The following is a 17,818-nucleotide window of genomic DNA, read 5'->3' as shown; positions in this document are numbered from 1 at the left end:
TGGGTCAGAGACACTTTCCGAACAGAGTCAATGAACAGTATCTAATGTGACACTAGAGCTAACATAAATCACATTGCACTGGTGTAAGGGACCTCTAGCACCATACTAATAATGCTAGCTGGAAAACTTGTCATGTTGGCTAACACAACAGGTCCCTTATGCCAGTCCAGCTTAATGTTAGGGCTTATGTTGCATTGAATATTTCCCAAGACTGGCAGATCAAGGCCTTTGGGGTCTGGATTTAGACCGGGACCCTCCAACTGGTAAACCCTACACTAGGATTTAAAAGGCACACTTTAGGATTGTACACACTAGCACTGAAGTGGGCAGTCTCCTCAACAGAACTTTTGGTTCTGTTTTTTATTGGGATTTGGAGTCAAAGATGTCATTGCACTAATACTTGCTGCTGATACAGGTTCATGCTGTATTATTTTAGCATTCTATACTAGCTGATCTCTCAGACCTATGAATCTCTTTAAGCTGTAGCGTTGCAGTTCATGACTCAGAACTGCTGAGCTGGTTAACAGCCTTTGCCCCCAGCAAGAAGCACAGCTAGTGGGATATCCTAAGATGTGCCATCATTTCCCATATTTTCACTTAGACTGGACACTGCTGGCCTCCATATCATCTAAAGTCCATGGGAAATCCTAGTTTATAATGCAGCGGACAGGGCCTCACTTGTAAAGCAGAACAATGGCTCTATTAGATCCCATGGGCAAGTGGTCGCTCTTCTGCTAGGTCCTTGTAGTATCACAAGGGGCTGATCAGGGCTCTGCTATGAGGCCCTTTTTATACGAGTCAGGGAAGTGCAGAAGAAATGCAGAAGATGCCTTGCTGAGGTGCTCCAGTAAAGTTGAAACAAATTCAGAATTGAAAATGAGTGCTTTTTATTTTTATTATTATTATTATTATTATTATTATTATTTATTTATTTATATAGCACCATCTATGTACATGGTGCTGTACAGAGTAAAACAGTAAGTAGCAAGACATGGTGCTGAATATTTAAGGAGGATAAATGAATCAGATTTCTAATTAATTTTGGAGCTTGCAAAGGTCCAAGTTGGATTCCTTTGTATCTCAGATTTCAGGATTTTATCGTGTATTTCAGACGTCACAAACAAAACTTTAAAACACATTAAACATCCTCTTAGAAATATGAACATGGATACCTTGAAAGTAGCTACAACCAGAGATATCAGAGTTGGACCTTACTTATTTATTTTAATCCTCTTAGATAGAAAAAAAAGTGTCTTCTTCCATTTGTCCCTTTAAAATCTCTGTCTCCCTCAGACATTTCCCCTCCTTTTCTGTTTGCCTGTTGTTTTTATTTCTGCTAAATGATTTCCCTCTGTCTACTTTGACAGCCTGGAACCTTTGGTGTACAGTCATCCAGAGGCTGTGTTCCATGCAACTGTAATTCATTTGGATCCAAATCTTTTGATTGTGATGAGACCGGACAGTGTCATTGCCAGCCAGGTGTTGGAGGAAAGAAGTGTGACCGCTGTGCTCATGGATTTTATGGCTTTGAAGAAGGAGGATGCACCCGTATGTATAGAATTATGTTTTATTTAATTGCTGGGGAGTTTTCTTTTTTATTATGTGTATGGGCCATTTTCCAGGATTGACTTGGTCTCATAATAGAAAGAACTGATGGCATTGTGTTCCTTTGGGATTTAACTATAGGAAAATTTAATTTTACACAGAGGAGTTTTTATTTGGTCCATGAAGTCACGAAGAGTCGGAAGCAACTGAACGAATAAACAACAAACAAACAATTTGTAGGGGATCTTTTCAAATGCTCAAGGCGGCCATAGCAGGGTGTTGTTGTTTTTTTAAAAAAATGTCCAGATAAACCCATTTGCACAAAAAATGTCAATATTCAGGTATACATTGGACTACATTCAAGTAGATTTCCATATGAACAACAGACCTTTCCTGCCATCTCCATCCTCTTTCAGCTCCAATCTTCTAGAGCAGATTTGTGGGGATGCTGCTGGGGGATGCTGCTCTGTCAGATGCAATTGGATATCACCCATGATGCACTGCAGAAAGCAAGAGTGATGAATGTCCAAAGGCTTACTCCAAAATATGTGATTTGAGTTTCTTTCTAAAAACCAAGATAGGCTTCTTCAAGTATCTAGTTCCAGTCTACTGTGACTGCCTGGAACCTTTGGTTTTCCTTCTTAGGTTTTTAAAGACCCACCCAGAGGATCTTAACAGAGGGGTAATTTGGAAGGTTATACAGTGAAAAGCGTTCTCTTGAAATATGAAGGTTGCCAGCCATGGCCACATAATTCTAGAGTAGGTTGAAGTTCTCCCTTTTCATATATTAGCATTAGAGATAAATGTAGCAGCTAGGTCTTTGTAGCGCAACTAAGAGGCAAAGCATAATGGGTGTGAAACTCCATGTTTACAAATGTATAGACTGCATGGCAAAATCAACAGCTGCTATGTGGTGGCATATCTCTTCTGTTTTCACTTGGCACATCAGAAGGAAACGTAAGTTGAAAATATTGCTTGCAAATCTCAGAAACAAAAGCTTGTAAGTGGAGGTATGCAGTCACACAAGGAAACTGTGTGTTGTGGTGGAATTCTTTGTTGAACCTGGATCTAAACTAATCACAGTGGTTTGTATACAATGTTAATCCTACTTAGAGTAGTTCCATTGAAATGAATGGCATTTATGTTAGACTGACGTTGGATATAACCCAGAGTTCACTGCAAAACATTCCACAGAAATACAGCCTAAAGCATTACCAAAAGAAATTGATGTGTCAGATGTGAAAAATATCAGCTAACCTGGGAAAATAATTATCATGTGAACAGCTGAGGTCATATCATACATCAGCTGTTTTAAATCCATTTTATAATTGTTGCATCATTTAAATAATTCCATCAGCAGAAAAGTTTGCAACCCTAATTTCTAGGTGGGGCCAATTTGAGTCTTTGGACTTGGCTGTAAAACTCCTTGAAAAGGAAAGGAAATAAATAATAGTTGTTCATTCTCTCTTCAGCCTTAGCTAGACCTAAGGTTTATCCCGGGATTGTCCCAGGGTCATCCCTGTTCATGTAAATGACACACAGGATATCCCAGGAGCAGGCTGGGATGATCTCAGGAGAAACCTTAGGTCTAGCTAAGGCCTTTCACACAATGTTTATTCTGCTTTTATATCCCTTCTCGTTTTAGGGGCTTCCTCCTTCTTGAAGGAGGGGCAATCATGCACTCTGACTTTGTCTTCTAACTCATTCATCTTGAACTGGTGATACAACTGAGTTGGGTACAACCATATATAAGATGGTTTGTGCTACCTGTACTCCTGTTTCCTCATATGCACACAGTCTCTCTCTCTCTCTCTCTCACACACACACACACACTTCAGCAGTAGACCAAAATCTGCGAAGTGAGCCCCAGTGTTCTCTGCCACATTGTTCTGGATGCTGAGGTACACCTCTGAGTTTGTACACAGTTTCAGTCCTGGTTGGGAAATCAGCATAATATCCACAAAATGCTTGTGGATGGGGGAGAATGAGAAGACTGTGACAGAGCAAGAAAGAATCATATATAAGATAATTAAAGGTGTCTTTTATGTTTCTCATGAAGTTAGACATGAGTCCCTGGTCTGGAGAGACTGAAGTCCACTGATTTAGCCTTTTGGTTTGGTGAGCAAGAGAATGGAGATTATGGCAAGTCTAGATTTCTCCACCTTCCCATTTAACAACTGGCAAAGCTCAAGTGTCAAAGTGCTTTCATAGGCTGGAGACAGACTGGACATGCCCCTCCCATCCAATGAGAGCACAGAGCTTTAGCCAAAGGATTCATCCTGACAGTTCCAGAAGCTAACCTAGAAAACTGGAGAAAGATTCACAATGCAGAAGAAGCCTCCTAAAGTCCACAATTGTGGGCTATTCCTGTGTGCTATTGGGTTTTTATTTTTATTTATTTGCATATTGACTTACTTCCATGGGTCTGAATATGTGTTTTTAATTTCAAAAGCCTTTCCCCCCTTTAGTTCCCAAACTACATGTAATATTGTTTCTTTGGGCCCAAATCCAACTCTCTGTAAGAGCCTTTGATCCTCACGGGGTCTGTGAGATCAGTATGACCTGTATGATTGGGGGGGGGGGAGACTTTTCGGTCTAAGGAATGATAGTCAATAGAACAAGTTCCGCAGGGAAATTATGGATGAACATAAGTTGCTGAGTCCAGTACAATTACTGAGAAATGAAACAGGTAACACAAAGCCTATTTGGGAAATGGTTATTTCGTCCTCCATTTGAAGCATTCAAATGATGCAATTACACTGGTCAGCTTATATTCCTAATAGTATGTAATTGATAGAAACCCTTCCTATTTAAGTGCAGGCCCGGTGCTGCCATAGAGGCAACTCAGGCGGCTGCCTAGAGCGCCAAGCAAACGAGGGTGCTGAACAGCATACCCGGAAGCTGCTCTCCTAGAGCGGCTTCTGGGTGTGCTGTTCCAAAGCCGCCGCCCCAGCCTCCGCCCAACCCCAGCGTCCTGGCTCCTTCGAAGCCAGGATACTGGGGTTGGAGGTGGAGGCTTCAGTATGGTGCGCCAGGAAGCCACTTCCAGGCACGCTGCTTCAAAGCCTCTGCCCCGCCCCCCAACCCCAGAGTCCCGGCTTCAAAGACGGGAGCGGGAGGGAGTGGGCGGTGAGTGGGGGAGCAAGGGGGGAGCTGTAGCGGTGAGCGAGCGAGCAGGGGCGGCGGGCGAGCGATGGGGGGAGCCGGAGCGGCGAGTGGGCAGGGGCGGCGGGTGGGGGGGCGAGCGGGCGAGGGGGAGCAGTGAGTGAGCGAGCGGGTGGGCAGGTGAGTGAGGGGGCGGTGAGTGAGCGAGCAGGGGCGGCGGCTTCAGAACGCGCCTGCCTAGGGCGCAATATAGTCTGGCGCTGGCCCTGTTTAAGTGTGAAGGTTTTCTCGTTCCTCAGCAATTCATATGAGCTACTCTTCATAAGAAACATAAAGCCAAGCAGAAACCCATATCCCAGTGTTTTGTACAATGAGATATTTACACTTCCTGACATATAAAATATGATGAAATCTCCCTCCCTCCCTCCCTCCCTCCCTCCCTCCCTATCTATCTATCTATCTATCTATCTATCTATCTATCTATCTATCTAATACACTTGTTATAAACAAGCTCTAGAGTCCCTGACCTATGTCATAAGTGTACATTGCTGACTTAAAGCTAGGAAAGCTTGTAAAATTGGTTCTATGTGAATTCTGAATTGCACTTGACCTCCCAGACTAATATGTGATTGTCCTTCAGATTTCACACTTTTCCGAATCTGATGCAGTTTTTGGCTAGGCAAAAGTAGCAAATGCCCCTTTTAGAATAGAATATGTTTAGAAATGCATATATTTAAATAAAAAGGCATATTTTGTGAAAGAAATCAGTAAAAATCTATATGAACTTCTTGTGTGGATTTAAAGAACAACAAAAATCACATATCAATGCAGAAATGAGACAGAACAAACTTATGAATGACCACATACAAAATTGATACAGACTGGAAATATAGACTGATCTGCCCATCCCTATTTATAACCCAGTTCTACACACTCAGAAGCAAGTCCTGCTATATTCCATGGGGTGTGTACAGGATTGTAGCCTTATTAGCTAATTCTGTGCAAGTCTGCTCAAACATAAGCTCCATTCTGTTCAGTAGGTTCGAGAGCTTCACCACACAAGCAGTTTATTGCACGCTGATGGTTGTTCACTGACAGAATTTTGTGGTTTCTTTTCATGGCATGGTCAACCTTTGGTGCCTCTCCCGCTGTTCTCAAGCAGGAATCCATCATGTTATAAAACCCTGAAAATTCAGTAATAAAATGGAAACACACTATAAAGCAGTGCCATCTACTGGCACTAGAATTGAAACATATAAGAAGGAATTTGAAAAAACGGGTGGGGGGGAAGCACATGTATTGTGACTATTGTCAAATCCACAAAGGTTCCAGAAGACGAAGCACTAGTGAGGCTGAGGGATTTTTGCTGAATGTGGAAAAGCCATTAGACTCCAGTAACTGTGTATAGGATTGCAGTCTAAATAAGACTGTTGGTCCATCTTGTATAACACTTCTTAGTCTAGCAGCAAATCCTTAGCGTATCAGGCAGAGATGCCTTTACCAACTCTTCTATTCAAATCCTTAATCAGAGATACCAGGAATTGAACCTGGAACCTCATCTATACAACCCCTGTGGTATAACTCTGAGCTATACCACCTTCCTTTTCTACCTAAATGTGGCAGAAGCCACAAGGCTATTAAAGGTTGTTTCAAACTAGGAAAGAATCAAACTTCTTGGATGACGAATATATCTTAAATTTTGTGTGGATTATATTCAGAACTATGACTCTGTACTATTGTGTCCCTGTACAAGAAGAGTGGATCTATAATGGCATGTTTATTGTTGTGTAAAAGTTTAAGCATGTCAGCACTTGCTAAGAGTAAGAGGTCACCTTTTGGAATCACTGAAGAGAAAACTTGAAATGAAAAACAAATGGTAACTGTAGTCTTAAGGCTCTTAGCACAAATAGGGATGGAACAAGCACACAGTGAATGATCTCTGTGATTTGCTGTTTTTGCAGCACTTGCAGGTTTGGAAAGCTGTTGTCTGTTGTGAAAACTTTCTGCAATAGATGTGTTCTCAGAACAACTAGGTTTGGCCTGTCTGCTTTTCACATGATAAAGTAATGGAAATGAATGATGGTTTACATTTTCATCTTAAATTGTGCTTCCACACACACAAAAAGGAAAAGAATGAGATATCTCTGTGACAAATCTAATAGATAAAAATGGTAGGATTTTTGGAGTAGAAATAACATTGGTGATATAAAACTCTATGGTGCTCTTATGCAAGAGAGTCCTGCATGGGCTTGAACTTCCTGTTCTCTTCAATGTTGAATAAGGCTCTGTATGTGCTCTGGGGTGTATTTGCGGAGTGTTCTTTGACACTGACAAGACCGTGCTCACATGGAACTTCATGAATGAACCTGGTTGCTGTGTGCACACTGGGAATCCTGGATTTGGGCAAATATTTAATTAGATCAGTAGGTCAGTTCCTCACATTTTAAATCCAGCCACTCGAAACAACTCTGGGGGACAGAGAGAGAAGTCTGGAAGTCCCTCTGGCTAAGACAACAACAACAACGGAGCAGAATAACTCAGTAGTGCTGTAAGTGCTGACACAAGTTATGAATATGAAAGTGTAGAAATTGAATTGTAGAAAACGTATTGGCCCTGATGCAAAACTGTTCTCATATGGCAATGGGCTGTTTGCCTGTTGATGTACACATGGATTATCTTTACTGCCTCTGCCTAACAGATAGACAGTGCTGTCAGCTTTGACTTCACTTTGGGAGAAAGAGAAAGAGCCCCCTACATTCATTCTCTCCTAGGCCTTCCCCCTACCCCCACCCCAGTGCCTCTTAGAGGTAATTACTGGAGATGGTAGTGTCAGTCATCTGTTCCTGGTATGAATAGTTCAGGAATACAGTACATGCACGTCCAGGCTCTGGATGTGGGGAATTTTTCCTCTACAATGGCCGTTTTCATGCCCTTTTAAGAGGCTGGTGCCATTGTATCTCTGAAATTCAATCTGATTAAAAGAAATGTCACTTGGCACACTAAATCCTACAGTGTGTTTGTGTAGTAGTAGTAGTAGTAGTAGTAGTAGTAGTAACAAAAGAGCTGAAAAAATGGAGTATTGACATTTGAAGAGAAAAGGTATGGAAGAGATTTCAAGGAAGTCCATTTCTACTTTTAATGAATTCTGGGCTTTCATTTTCTAGTAAGTTGTTTTGGGGTAGGGGGAATTTCATAACAGCATATCAGTCTTTTAAATCTTTTAAATTAAAGACACATCTTAAAGGGCATACTGAGAAAAGACATATGCTTCCGGTCCATTTAGGAACGTAACGTAAGAAGAGTCAGTCCAAATGGCTAATGGCTAACTAATCCTCTCCCTACAGTAGCCAACCAAATGCCTATGGGAAGCCCAAAAGCAGGACATGAATGCCATCACACTCTGCCAGTTGTGTTCCCCAGCAACTGATGTTCAGAGGTATACTGTCTCTGGTGCATCATCATGTGTCCTAAGTAGAGCGGAGCTGGGGGAGAGAGATTGGATTGGTACTTCTTTCCCATCTGCCCCTTTCCAGTGTAATCTCCTCTCACCCATCCACCCAGCTGATAATTGGCCTATTTGGAAAAAAATTAAAAGCAAGACAGAAGTGAAATAAATACTGGAATGGCAGCAGTCTAGCAAAAATTGTTCATTTTTTCAGCATCAATTCACAGTGTGCAAGTCTATTGAGAAACCTTGTTAAATACAATGATCTTACTCCCAAGTAAGTGAGTATAGGATTGCAGCCATTGTACATGTCTAGAATAGATTAGCCTCAATATTTCATATATCATAAGAAAAGGGATAGATGCACAGCAGGATCCCCACAAGTAAGCTGGCCATGTCTGTTCCCATGCAGCTGAAGAGCTGAGAATTATAGCTTATGTGGTAAGTGGTGGCTCTGTGAAGATATGGTCACGCAACAGCTTATTCTTAGCTCTCTAGTCAGAGATCTACCTCTGTTGTTCTTATTTCTAGATCAGCTTCAAAGGAGCCTATAGCCTGTGGCTCATTTATTGTCTTTTCTGCCCATCGTTGGATGGTACCCACACCCACAAAGGGGACAACAATAGATACATATTATGAAGATCTTGATGGAAACTGTCTTCAAATATAATAAGCTGTGCGTTTCATGTTTCAAAATATTGTTTTGTTTCTCTTTTATCCTTCCCCATGAAGCTTGTGAGTGTTCCCATCTTGGTAATAATTGTGATTCACACACCGGCCGTTGCATCTGCCCTCCCAATACCATAGGAAAGAGGTGTGATAAATGTGCACCAAATCACTGGGGTCATGACATTATCAGCGGGTGCAAGGTGAGTGGATCTGTATTTTCTCTGTGTGTGTTTCTTCCTTGTCTGTGTAGTAAACTGCTACTGTTAGGAACCAAAACACAATGGTAGTTCTCTAAAGAATCATAGAATTGTGTTTTCTTTTGTGAATATTGGCATTGATGAGTAGATGAGATGTATTTGAACAGGAGATGCTTCTTTGTGCAAATAAGTGCTGAAAATTTGCATGTGCATGTAGCTTATTTCAACGGTTATATGCTGAAGTCAGAAGAACAAGTCTGTCTGAATTCAAGCAAAGTTTATCCCATTTCACAGAACTAAGGCAAAGTGAACCTAAGGAAACTCAGATGTGTTGTATTGTGTTTGGCAATGCTTTCTTTGTTCCATGCGCTAGTTTAATAATATTCCGAGTGTCCCATTCAGTGACACCAATGTTTGGTGTATGGGCAGTATTAGGACTACATTTGATCTTACTTTTCTCTAATTAAAAATGGGAGCCAGAAATATGAGAGAGGCCAGATATGAGTTACAAGCTTTACGGACTGAGGACAAGCTTCTGGGAGCTAAATGTAGGCTTCATTTCACAATGAAATGTGGCTGCATTTCACACAAAAAGAAGACATCAAGACTAACCTCCTTCACAGAGTTGTGTGAATAAAATGGGACGATCTCCATGTATGCTATCTAGCTCCTAGGAGAAAGGTGGTTACAAATTTGATAAATAAAGTAAGCATGAAGGATCCATTGCCTAGGACAGTCTCCCACAACCTGGTGCCCTCCAAATATTTTGGACTACAGCTCCCAATATTCTTGTCCATTGCCTATGTCAGCTGGTGCTGATGGGAACTGAAGTGTTAAACATCTGGAGGGCACCAGGTCAGGGAAGTTTGGCCTAGGAGCTATTACGTGTCAATTTTAGCATCGACTTCCATGTATTTTTCCAATTTAAACTACTGCTCAACACTACATCTTGTGGTAGTGAGTTTCATACATTCATTGTGTCATCTGTAAGGCAGTGTTTTCTTTTGTCTTTTGAACCAAAATTTAATTGTATCCGTAACGAGAATCGTTGTCATCCAGTCAACACAATATTGGATTTGGCCGTGGTTCAATGTCCACCTCTACCATTAGCTTCCACTTCTGTTATAGGCTCCCACCTTTGTCATTATGACACTCACGTCTGGGTTCCTCTTATTCAGTAGGAATAAGAATGACCTTCTCTTAAGGATGTAGTGAATATGAAGATGGTAAAAACAGTAATCACTGCATACTGTAAGTGCTGCACCAAGTGATAATTAACAGCAACATTAAAGGGCTTCATTTAACATTGCTGTGATTTCCTTCAGCATATATTACCTGAATGCAAGCAATCACATGCCACCACACACTCTTTTCAAAGCTGTTTTTATGATAGGTAAGACTAGTTAATTAATGCAGAATCATTTATTTTCTTTTGGAGTTGTAAAGCTCCTCTCGCAAAACCTCTGCCTTTCTTCAGCACACAGATCACCCAGCTTCTGCAAACCCACTTAATAGGGGTGAAGACCCTTGTTTCAGCTCTGGGGTCTTTTCTATCTATCCTCGCCTTGTCTATTATATGAGTGCATTAGTATGGCAGCTGCTACAGCACTCTCTAAATTAATAATGAAATGTCAGCCAAGTCTCCCCTTTTAACGCATTGCAACTAATTTCTCCAAGGCAAGGTGTGATTGCCCCCTCTCCACTTGAGCTTTTAGTGGAGCCGATTTCGGAGCCCATCGTAACTCACTGGCAAGGGAATATTACATGAAGCTGCCTCCTTGCAAAACAAACATTACGTTTGACTGTAATTTACTCTGCATATGGTGAACAATTTGCCCAGTAGGCATTATCCTCTGGCATTACTCACTGTGCAGGCTCCCTTGTCCAAATAGCTTTTAATTCTGAGACTACACAGCAGCCTGCCAGGCAATTCTTAACTGTTAGTGTTCCCAGCTACATATAGTACAGGTTTTGCCTACCCTATGAGCTGATCCAATTGAGCTGTGGGACTGCTCATTCAAAATCAACTTGAGCTGTCACCAGTAATCTCTGTGATGGGATTTTGATGTGAACAATGAAGGGCTGTGTTTCCAGCTACTTTTTCCCCCCATACCTTTCCAGCTCTACAGAATTGTTATCACTATATTGATTTGTTAATTTTCGTTAATTCAATGATTTTCACCTACAATTTAAAGGAATAGTAAACATGAACCAAGCAAAACTCAGACTCATTAAAACCCTTTAAATTGATCTGGAGTATACTTCACCTTCTACCTTCCTGCTACTAGTTTAGGATCAACATTGATATGAATAGTATCTTTATGGTAGATTAAAAAATTAAGTTCAATATTGAAATACAGAATTTATATTTGGAGGCTTACTAGCAAGGGCTTTAGTGGCTTCTCCATAAGCTTGACAAGGCCTCCATGTCAGAAAGAAATCTTCAGGATTTGCAAGACATATCATTTATTTTTTTAATTTGATAGGGAGTTCCTCACAACCACAGATGGTAGAATTTTATTATACTTCCATTTTACTACAAACTCTGTGTCCTCTGAATTTTGCCTTACCTTTTAACAACTGCTTACCTTTTAATACCTGCTATTTTCCCCTTCACCTTGGTATTATTCCATTTATTTTATTTTTATGTACAACATTTACTTTACTATGTCTTATAATATAGCTTCAGCACTGCTCGCACAGTTCCCACCCCCAGTATTTTCAGCTTGGTCATTAAAGAGTATTTCATGTTTTGCCAACATTCTGTAATGTTCAGCTGATACTCTATGACCCTGTTCAGATGACATGCTAGGTCATGGTTAGTCTCCTAACACTTTCACACCAAATGATTAGTGAGTGTGTTTAAATATGGTTATGTAGCTAGCATGGTTAGGAATGGTTCACACAACATGCTACGTCATGGTACATACAACATGCTAAGCCATAATGTTTAGTTCAAAATGCTTAACCACCATGGCTTAGCATGTCAACTGAACAGGGTATATTTCTTTTCACTCTCGGCCACTGCTTCTACCAGATGACAGGGAGATGATTGGTTATATACATATTGGTTATATACATTTCAAGTTGCTTTTATAATATAGAAATTAAGAAATGTAGGAAACTTTAATGAGTGTTAGCCACCTATAACTATAAAGATGGAAAAATGACTATTATTTGTTCAGTGAAAATGTGTGTATTTACTTAGGAAGCATTCTATCCCTTAGGAAACATTCTATGGATACAGAGAGATCCTCATAGGGCATACCAAAGCCCTATTCCACCACCACCCCAAACACAACCCCACACTCCACCCACAATGCATGGAGCCTTCCTGGGCAGCACTATATACAATCAATCCAACAGTTATGAGATCATGAACAACAACACTCTGAAATCCTTGGATAAGGAGAAGTATATAAATATTGTAAATAAATAAATAAAATAAAGTCAAAAAGTAAAGTGAAATACTATGGCTCAGGGGAAAAATAGCCACAAACAAACCACCACGATAGATGGATGGATGCCCTATTCAGGCGTTCTGAACCTGAATAGGGTAAACATGCAAAAAGAGGGAGTGCTCTACCCCACCCCTCTCCTTCATTGCATCCATCGTTCCATCCAACATCACTTGAGTAGAGTTCTGCTTGCAAAAAGAGACTTCCACTTTCCCTCCTCCTGAGAGGTCCACCAACCCAGAGTAGATTTGGGTGCCAGGATTACTGCAAGGGGGTGAGATAACTCTGTTTCACAAGCAGAGTGGATGGACACAGTTGGATACAGCCCATAGATTTCTCACTCTTACACCTCAGAGACAAGAGGCATCATAGCCACTAGAACACCAAGGCACTCATTCACTTTCCTCACAAGAAATAAATGTAAAGTGATACTTAAGAAATGAACCCATGTGTACGAACTTTTTACCTCCATAAACCAGTTGCCTAGTCTGCTGATATAAATATGTTGACACTTGGCACTGATTGTTTCAGTCATTCTTGAGAAGGCTTTGTGCTTTGGTAAACATTTGGAAGCCCTATCAGAAATCATTAAAAGCTTTTTTTTAAAAAAAAAAATCTCCCCTTTCCACTTTAGGCCTGCGACTGCAGTGTAGCTGGATCCCTCAGTTCCCAGTGTAACCCTGATACTGGCTGCTGTTTCTGCCGCGCAGAATTTTCTGGTGATAAATGTACTGAATGCAGGCTGGGATATCGAGGCTACCCACAGTGCACTTCTTGTGAATGCCAGATAGCAGGAACTGAGCCACAGACCTGTGATTCAGAAATGGAAAGATGTTCATGTGCTGATCAGACAGGACAATGCACGTGTAAGGTAAGAAAGGAAGATTACTAGTTCTTCTTTCTAATCTGTTTCCATTGTAGTGCCTTTTATTTAGCTGAAACAGTGGATGAACTGTTGTGGCAATTGCATTGTGGTGATTGGGTACAGAGACCTATGGCAAGAGTGGCAAAAAAAACCATGCTACTCTTCCTAAGTGATCCTGCCCATGCCACAGTGACAGCTCCACCACCAATATTCAAACAGCACTTTGGTGGGGCTGTCACTTTTTTCCAACTCCTTTAAAAAACAACCCACACACAACCCCCAACATTTGTGCAAATATTTGCCCCCAGGAATTTGTGAAAATGCGTTCATAATTTTGTTTTAGTTATTATTATTTGTAGTCAGTTTTTTGCAGTTGCACTTATACAATTTCATATATATAATGCCTTGTCAATGTCCTTGTATGTTTCACCTGCTAAAGGGAAGGAAGTGTTACTAGGGAACATACAAGGTAATTGACAAGATGAGACTGCATATAGACCATTGACAGTGACTGGTTGGGAAAAGGGGACCAAATCGGCCTCTTCGCAAGGTGATCTCCAGAGTTTTAAGTATTGAACTGACACTTCTTCATGCCTTGCTTCTATTCCATACTTCCCCAAGTCTCCAGCAGTCCTTTTAAGAGAGATCTAGGCTTCCTCCCCTCTGCTATTTTTGCAGCTACCCTCTCTGCCATAGTTACTGTTCATTGCCTTGATGGACTTGTATAAGGTGTAATGAGGCATTTTTTTAACATCCACAATGTATAGAATCAACTCTGTGTGGACTTAAATTAATAGAGCATATATGCAATGACAATTTCCAGTAGATTGTGCTCATTGATAGAACATTGCTAAGTACTTCTCTAAATACTTTTAATAGCCTGTTTTAAAATACTGCCTGAATATATGCACTTTTCCTCACTATTAAGGACCAATTCACTGACTACTTACTTAGTTCTAGCCTCATTGCTTTTAATTTCCAGAAGGGTAGCCATGTTAGTCTGTTGCAACAAATCGAAGAAACATACACGAGTTTTGTGGCATTTTAATGACTATCACATTTATTATGGCATAAACTTTCATGGACTACAGCCCACAGATGCATCTATTGGGCTGTAGACCAAGGGCTCATCCACAACAAGCAGGATATTCCACTAGGAAAGCGGTATATAAAAGGCAGGAGCCACACTACTGATTTATAACGGTATTGAAGTGTACTGACAACTGTTGGGGCCCATTGACACATATCGTATACCACTTTCATACCACTTTCATAGTGTTATATCCTGCTTGGTGTAGATGTGTCTTGGGCCCCAACAGTTGTCAGTGCACTTCAGTACCACCATAAAGCAGTAGTGTAGATCCTGCAGCGTACTTAAATACTGCTATAGAGCAGTAGTGTGGCTCCTGCCTTTTATATACCACTTTCAAACTGCTTTCATAGTGCAATATCCTGCTTGGTGTATATGAGCTCCAAGAAAGCTTATGCCACAATAATTGTCTTAGTTTTTAAGGTGCCATAGGAGTCTTTGGGCATTTCTACACCTGCCTTTTTCCCCGGGATCATCCCTGTGCATGCAAATGACACACAGGAGATCCCGGGAGCAGGCACGGACAATCCCTCCATTTTCCTGGGATAATCCTTAGGTGTAGAAAGGGCCTTTGATCCTATCGGTTTCAATTAACTATCCATCTGTAAATGGTCATTGGAGTGTCTTATTTATATGTCTAAATGATATGTAAAAGGAGTTAAAGGAAAACTTAAGAATTTTACTGGTTCAGACCAAAGTAGCTTATCCACTGAGTCACCCTGTTTTAGAAGGTAGCCACTAGTCTAAAAGCAGCATGTAGGCAACACATCTCGAGTTTATTTGGGAAGCAGTGCCTCTAGAGACACCTTTTTAAAATGTACTCTGTACCTACCTTGAGAAATGTTCTTATTCTATGTATCACTGTGCTGATGCTTGATACTAAACTCGCTCTGGAGCAGAACTGTTGTGATCTAGATTTCTCATTAACACTCCACAAGAACCCAGTTCGGATGCCTTTCAGTGACCCACATTTATATGTGAGACAGCAGGCAAGTAAACTGTTTTTGTAAGCTCTTGAAGTGCTGCAAATATTGAGCTTTTTTCTGCAAAAGTCAGCATGTTTACCACATGTCTTCTTCCTACTGTTTGTCAAAATAGTTTTTTTAAAGAATTTTATTGTGATCACCAGCCTTAGGCGTGGTGTGTGTGTGTGTTTCAGAGTGTGAAATGGAGATATTAACATCTCTAAAGCTTTCCCCTCTGCTGTTTCTGCAAATAGGTTAATGTGGAAGGTGTCCACTGTGACAGGTGCAAACCTGGCAGGTTTGGACTCTATGCCAGAAACCCACTTGGCTGCAGCAGCTGCTACTGCTTTGGCCTGACATCAAGGTGCAGCGAGGCAAAGGGGCTAGTCCGTCTGTGGGTGAGTAAGGGGACTGCTGAGCCATGTAATGCGATAATGTTATTTCCTGCTGGTGTCTTTTAGTCAGACACAGAGATGAAGCTAGAAACTGTAGAAAAACATTTAAGCAATTCTCCCTTGTGTCCTTTCAGAACTGGGTAAGAGGACCATGTTCCATTAGGCAATCAGGGTCAACTCATTCACGAAAAGTCTCAGATAGGGTAATAGATGTCAAGCCCTAGAGTAAAGCTATTAAAACCCAGAAAAGGCAATGTAGTCAAGTGAGGGAAAATTGTTCCATGAAAATATAACACTCTTTGCTTCTCAAGTGGGAAACCGTGAGGAAAATTAGAATCTTTCAGTTTTAGCCAGTGAAACAGATTGCTGATATATTAAGGGGATTTAACTGTTTTATTGCTCATGTTGTCATTTTAATTTGTAAAGCAAATTAAGCACTGGTAATGGTACCTCTCCTTAAAAGCAGAAGAAACTTGCTAGTTTTTGATATTGCTAAATATTACTAGATATTTATCTCAAGGGCTGTGATGCATGGATTGGAAAAGCAGCAGTCTAATGAACTTTTAAAGGATATGGCTGGGATCAAAAATGATCTGGATTAGAAAAATTACAACAATAAAATGAAACTGAATTGCAAATTATAAAATGTTACACTCAAAGGGCAGGTGAGTGTCTAGTGGTTAGAGTGCTGGACTAGGACTGAGGACTATGCCATGAAGCAGACTAGGGACTCTGCGATGACTCTGCCATGAAGCCCACTGGGTGACTTTGGGCCAGTGACAGACTCTCAGCCTAGCCTATTTTACAGGGTTGTGTTAGGATAAAATGGAGAGGAGGAGGAGGAGGAAGAGGAGGATAATATACTGTACACCACATTGAGCTCCTTGGAGGAAAGGTGGGATATATATGTAACAAATAAATATATACATGGGAATGAAGGGAATGAATGGATAGGTGGTAGCACTACCTAGAATGATTTTGGGGCTCTGTTGCATAACAAACGGAATGTGAATCAACAATGCGATGCAGTCGTTAAAAACAAACATTTTATGTTGTCTTTGTTAAAGCATTGCAGCTAAGATGGAAGCACTTAATCAATGACGGAGTGAAGTGAGAGATTAATAACAAGTTCATGGTTTGGTGCTATTGTTGACGTTTTTGTGCCTTTATTCTGCTGCCTCACCTACAGTAATCCTATGACCCTATTTAGTGATCATCATGTGGATTAGCAAAATCCCTTGTGCTGTACAGGGTGTCAGATACACTGATTTAGCATACCTGACATACACAGGTCTTTCCACCTGGAAGTGCCCTCAGAAATAGCTACTGCTCTGTGCAGCACTATTTAGATCTGATTTGAGATTGGCTCAAGTTCTGGTTACCACCATTCCAAAAGCGTATTGACAACTTGGAAACAACTTAGAAAAAAAGCTATGATGATAAGAGTCTAGAAAGCAAATCAAGTGAAGAAATTGAAGCAGCAATCCTATATCCACTTACTTGGGATCACACGCCTTTGAAATGAATAGACATGCATAGGATGCTCTGTGAATATATTAACCTAGAGAAGAGAAGAAGGACAATTTTCAAATATTTAGAAGCAGGCCCTTAGGACATCAGAAAGGGGTATTCAGTTGTGGCTTATTTGACCCAATGTGGCTTAATGTGTTGTCTGAATCTCGTCTATGTTTCTGATAAATGGAAACATTTTAATGGGATCTTCCGAATTTGCTGATATTAAGATTTGGAACTAGGTAATCTCCATGGGCTCAGCAAATTTTAGCCTAAGAAAGTGAGGGACCATCTGAAACCTATCTTATTACGAAGACTGGAAGATAAAGAAAGGTATGGTGGGATTATTCCCAATATACCACATCTCCTCCCAGGTTGCAGTTTTGTTTTTGAAAGATATTGGAGGAAAGAGGGAGCACAGAATTCCATAAATGTGAAATCATGGATGCAAAGACTTCAGTAAGGTAATGGTTTTATCCACAGTCTTCTCAACTGCACAGAGAATACAAAAACTGTAGAAAGAGATTTGGGACACTCATTATACAGTTACCCTTGCTCTATATGGAAATTTA

The 17,818-nt window shown here is 40.7% G+C and overlaps 1 protein-coding gene across 4 annotated transcripts in view; it reads left to right on the top strand.

Annotated features, from left to right (window-relative positions):
- Positions 1-17,818, top strand: part of LAMA2 (laminin subunit alpha 2) — a 477,652-nt gene that overhangs the window by 310,139 nt on the left and 149,695 nt on the right. For all 4 annotated transcript variants that reach the window (XM_063124695.1, XM_063124694.1, XM_063124692.1 and 1 more), the window contains 4 exons: positions 1,368-1,548; positions 8,828-8,964; positions 13,054-13,290; positions 15,594-15,737. In XM_063124695.1, the coding sequence (XP_062980765.1) occupies positions 1,368-1,548; positions 8,828-8,964; positions 13,054-13,290; positions 15,594-15,737 (699 nt within the window). The remainder of the gene's footprint in view (positions 1-1,367; positions 1,549-8,827; positions 8,965-13,053; positions 13,291-15,593; positions 15,738-17,818) is intronic.

The sequence above is a fragment of the Elgaria multicarinata genome, chromosome 4 (genome assembly GCF_023053635.1).
Source record: "Elgaria multicarinata webbii isolate HBS135686 ecotype San Diego chromosome 4, rElgMul1.1.pri, whole genome shotgun sequence".
NCBI lineage: Eukaryota > Metazoa > Chordata > Lepidosauria > Squamata > Anguidae > Elgaria > Elgaria multicarinata.
The sequence above is the reverse complement of the archived record's forward strand: the minus strand, read 5'-3'. Positions and strand labels throughout refer to the sequence as shown.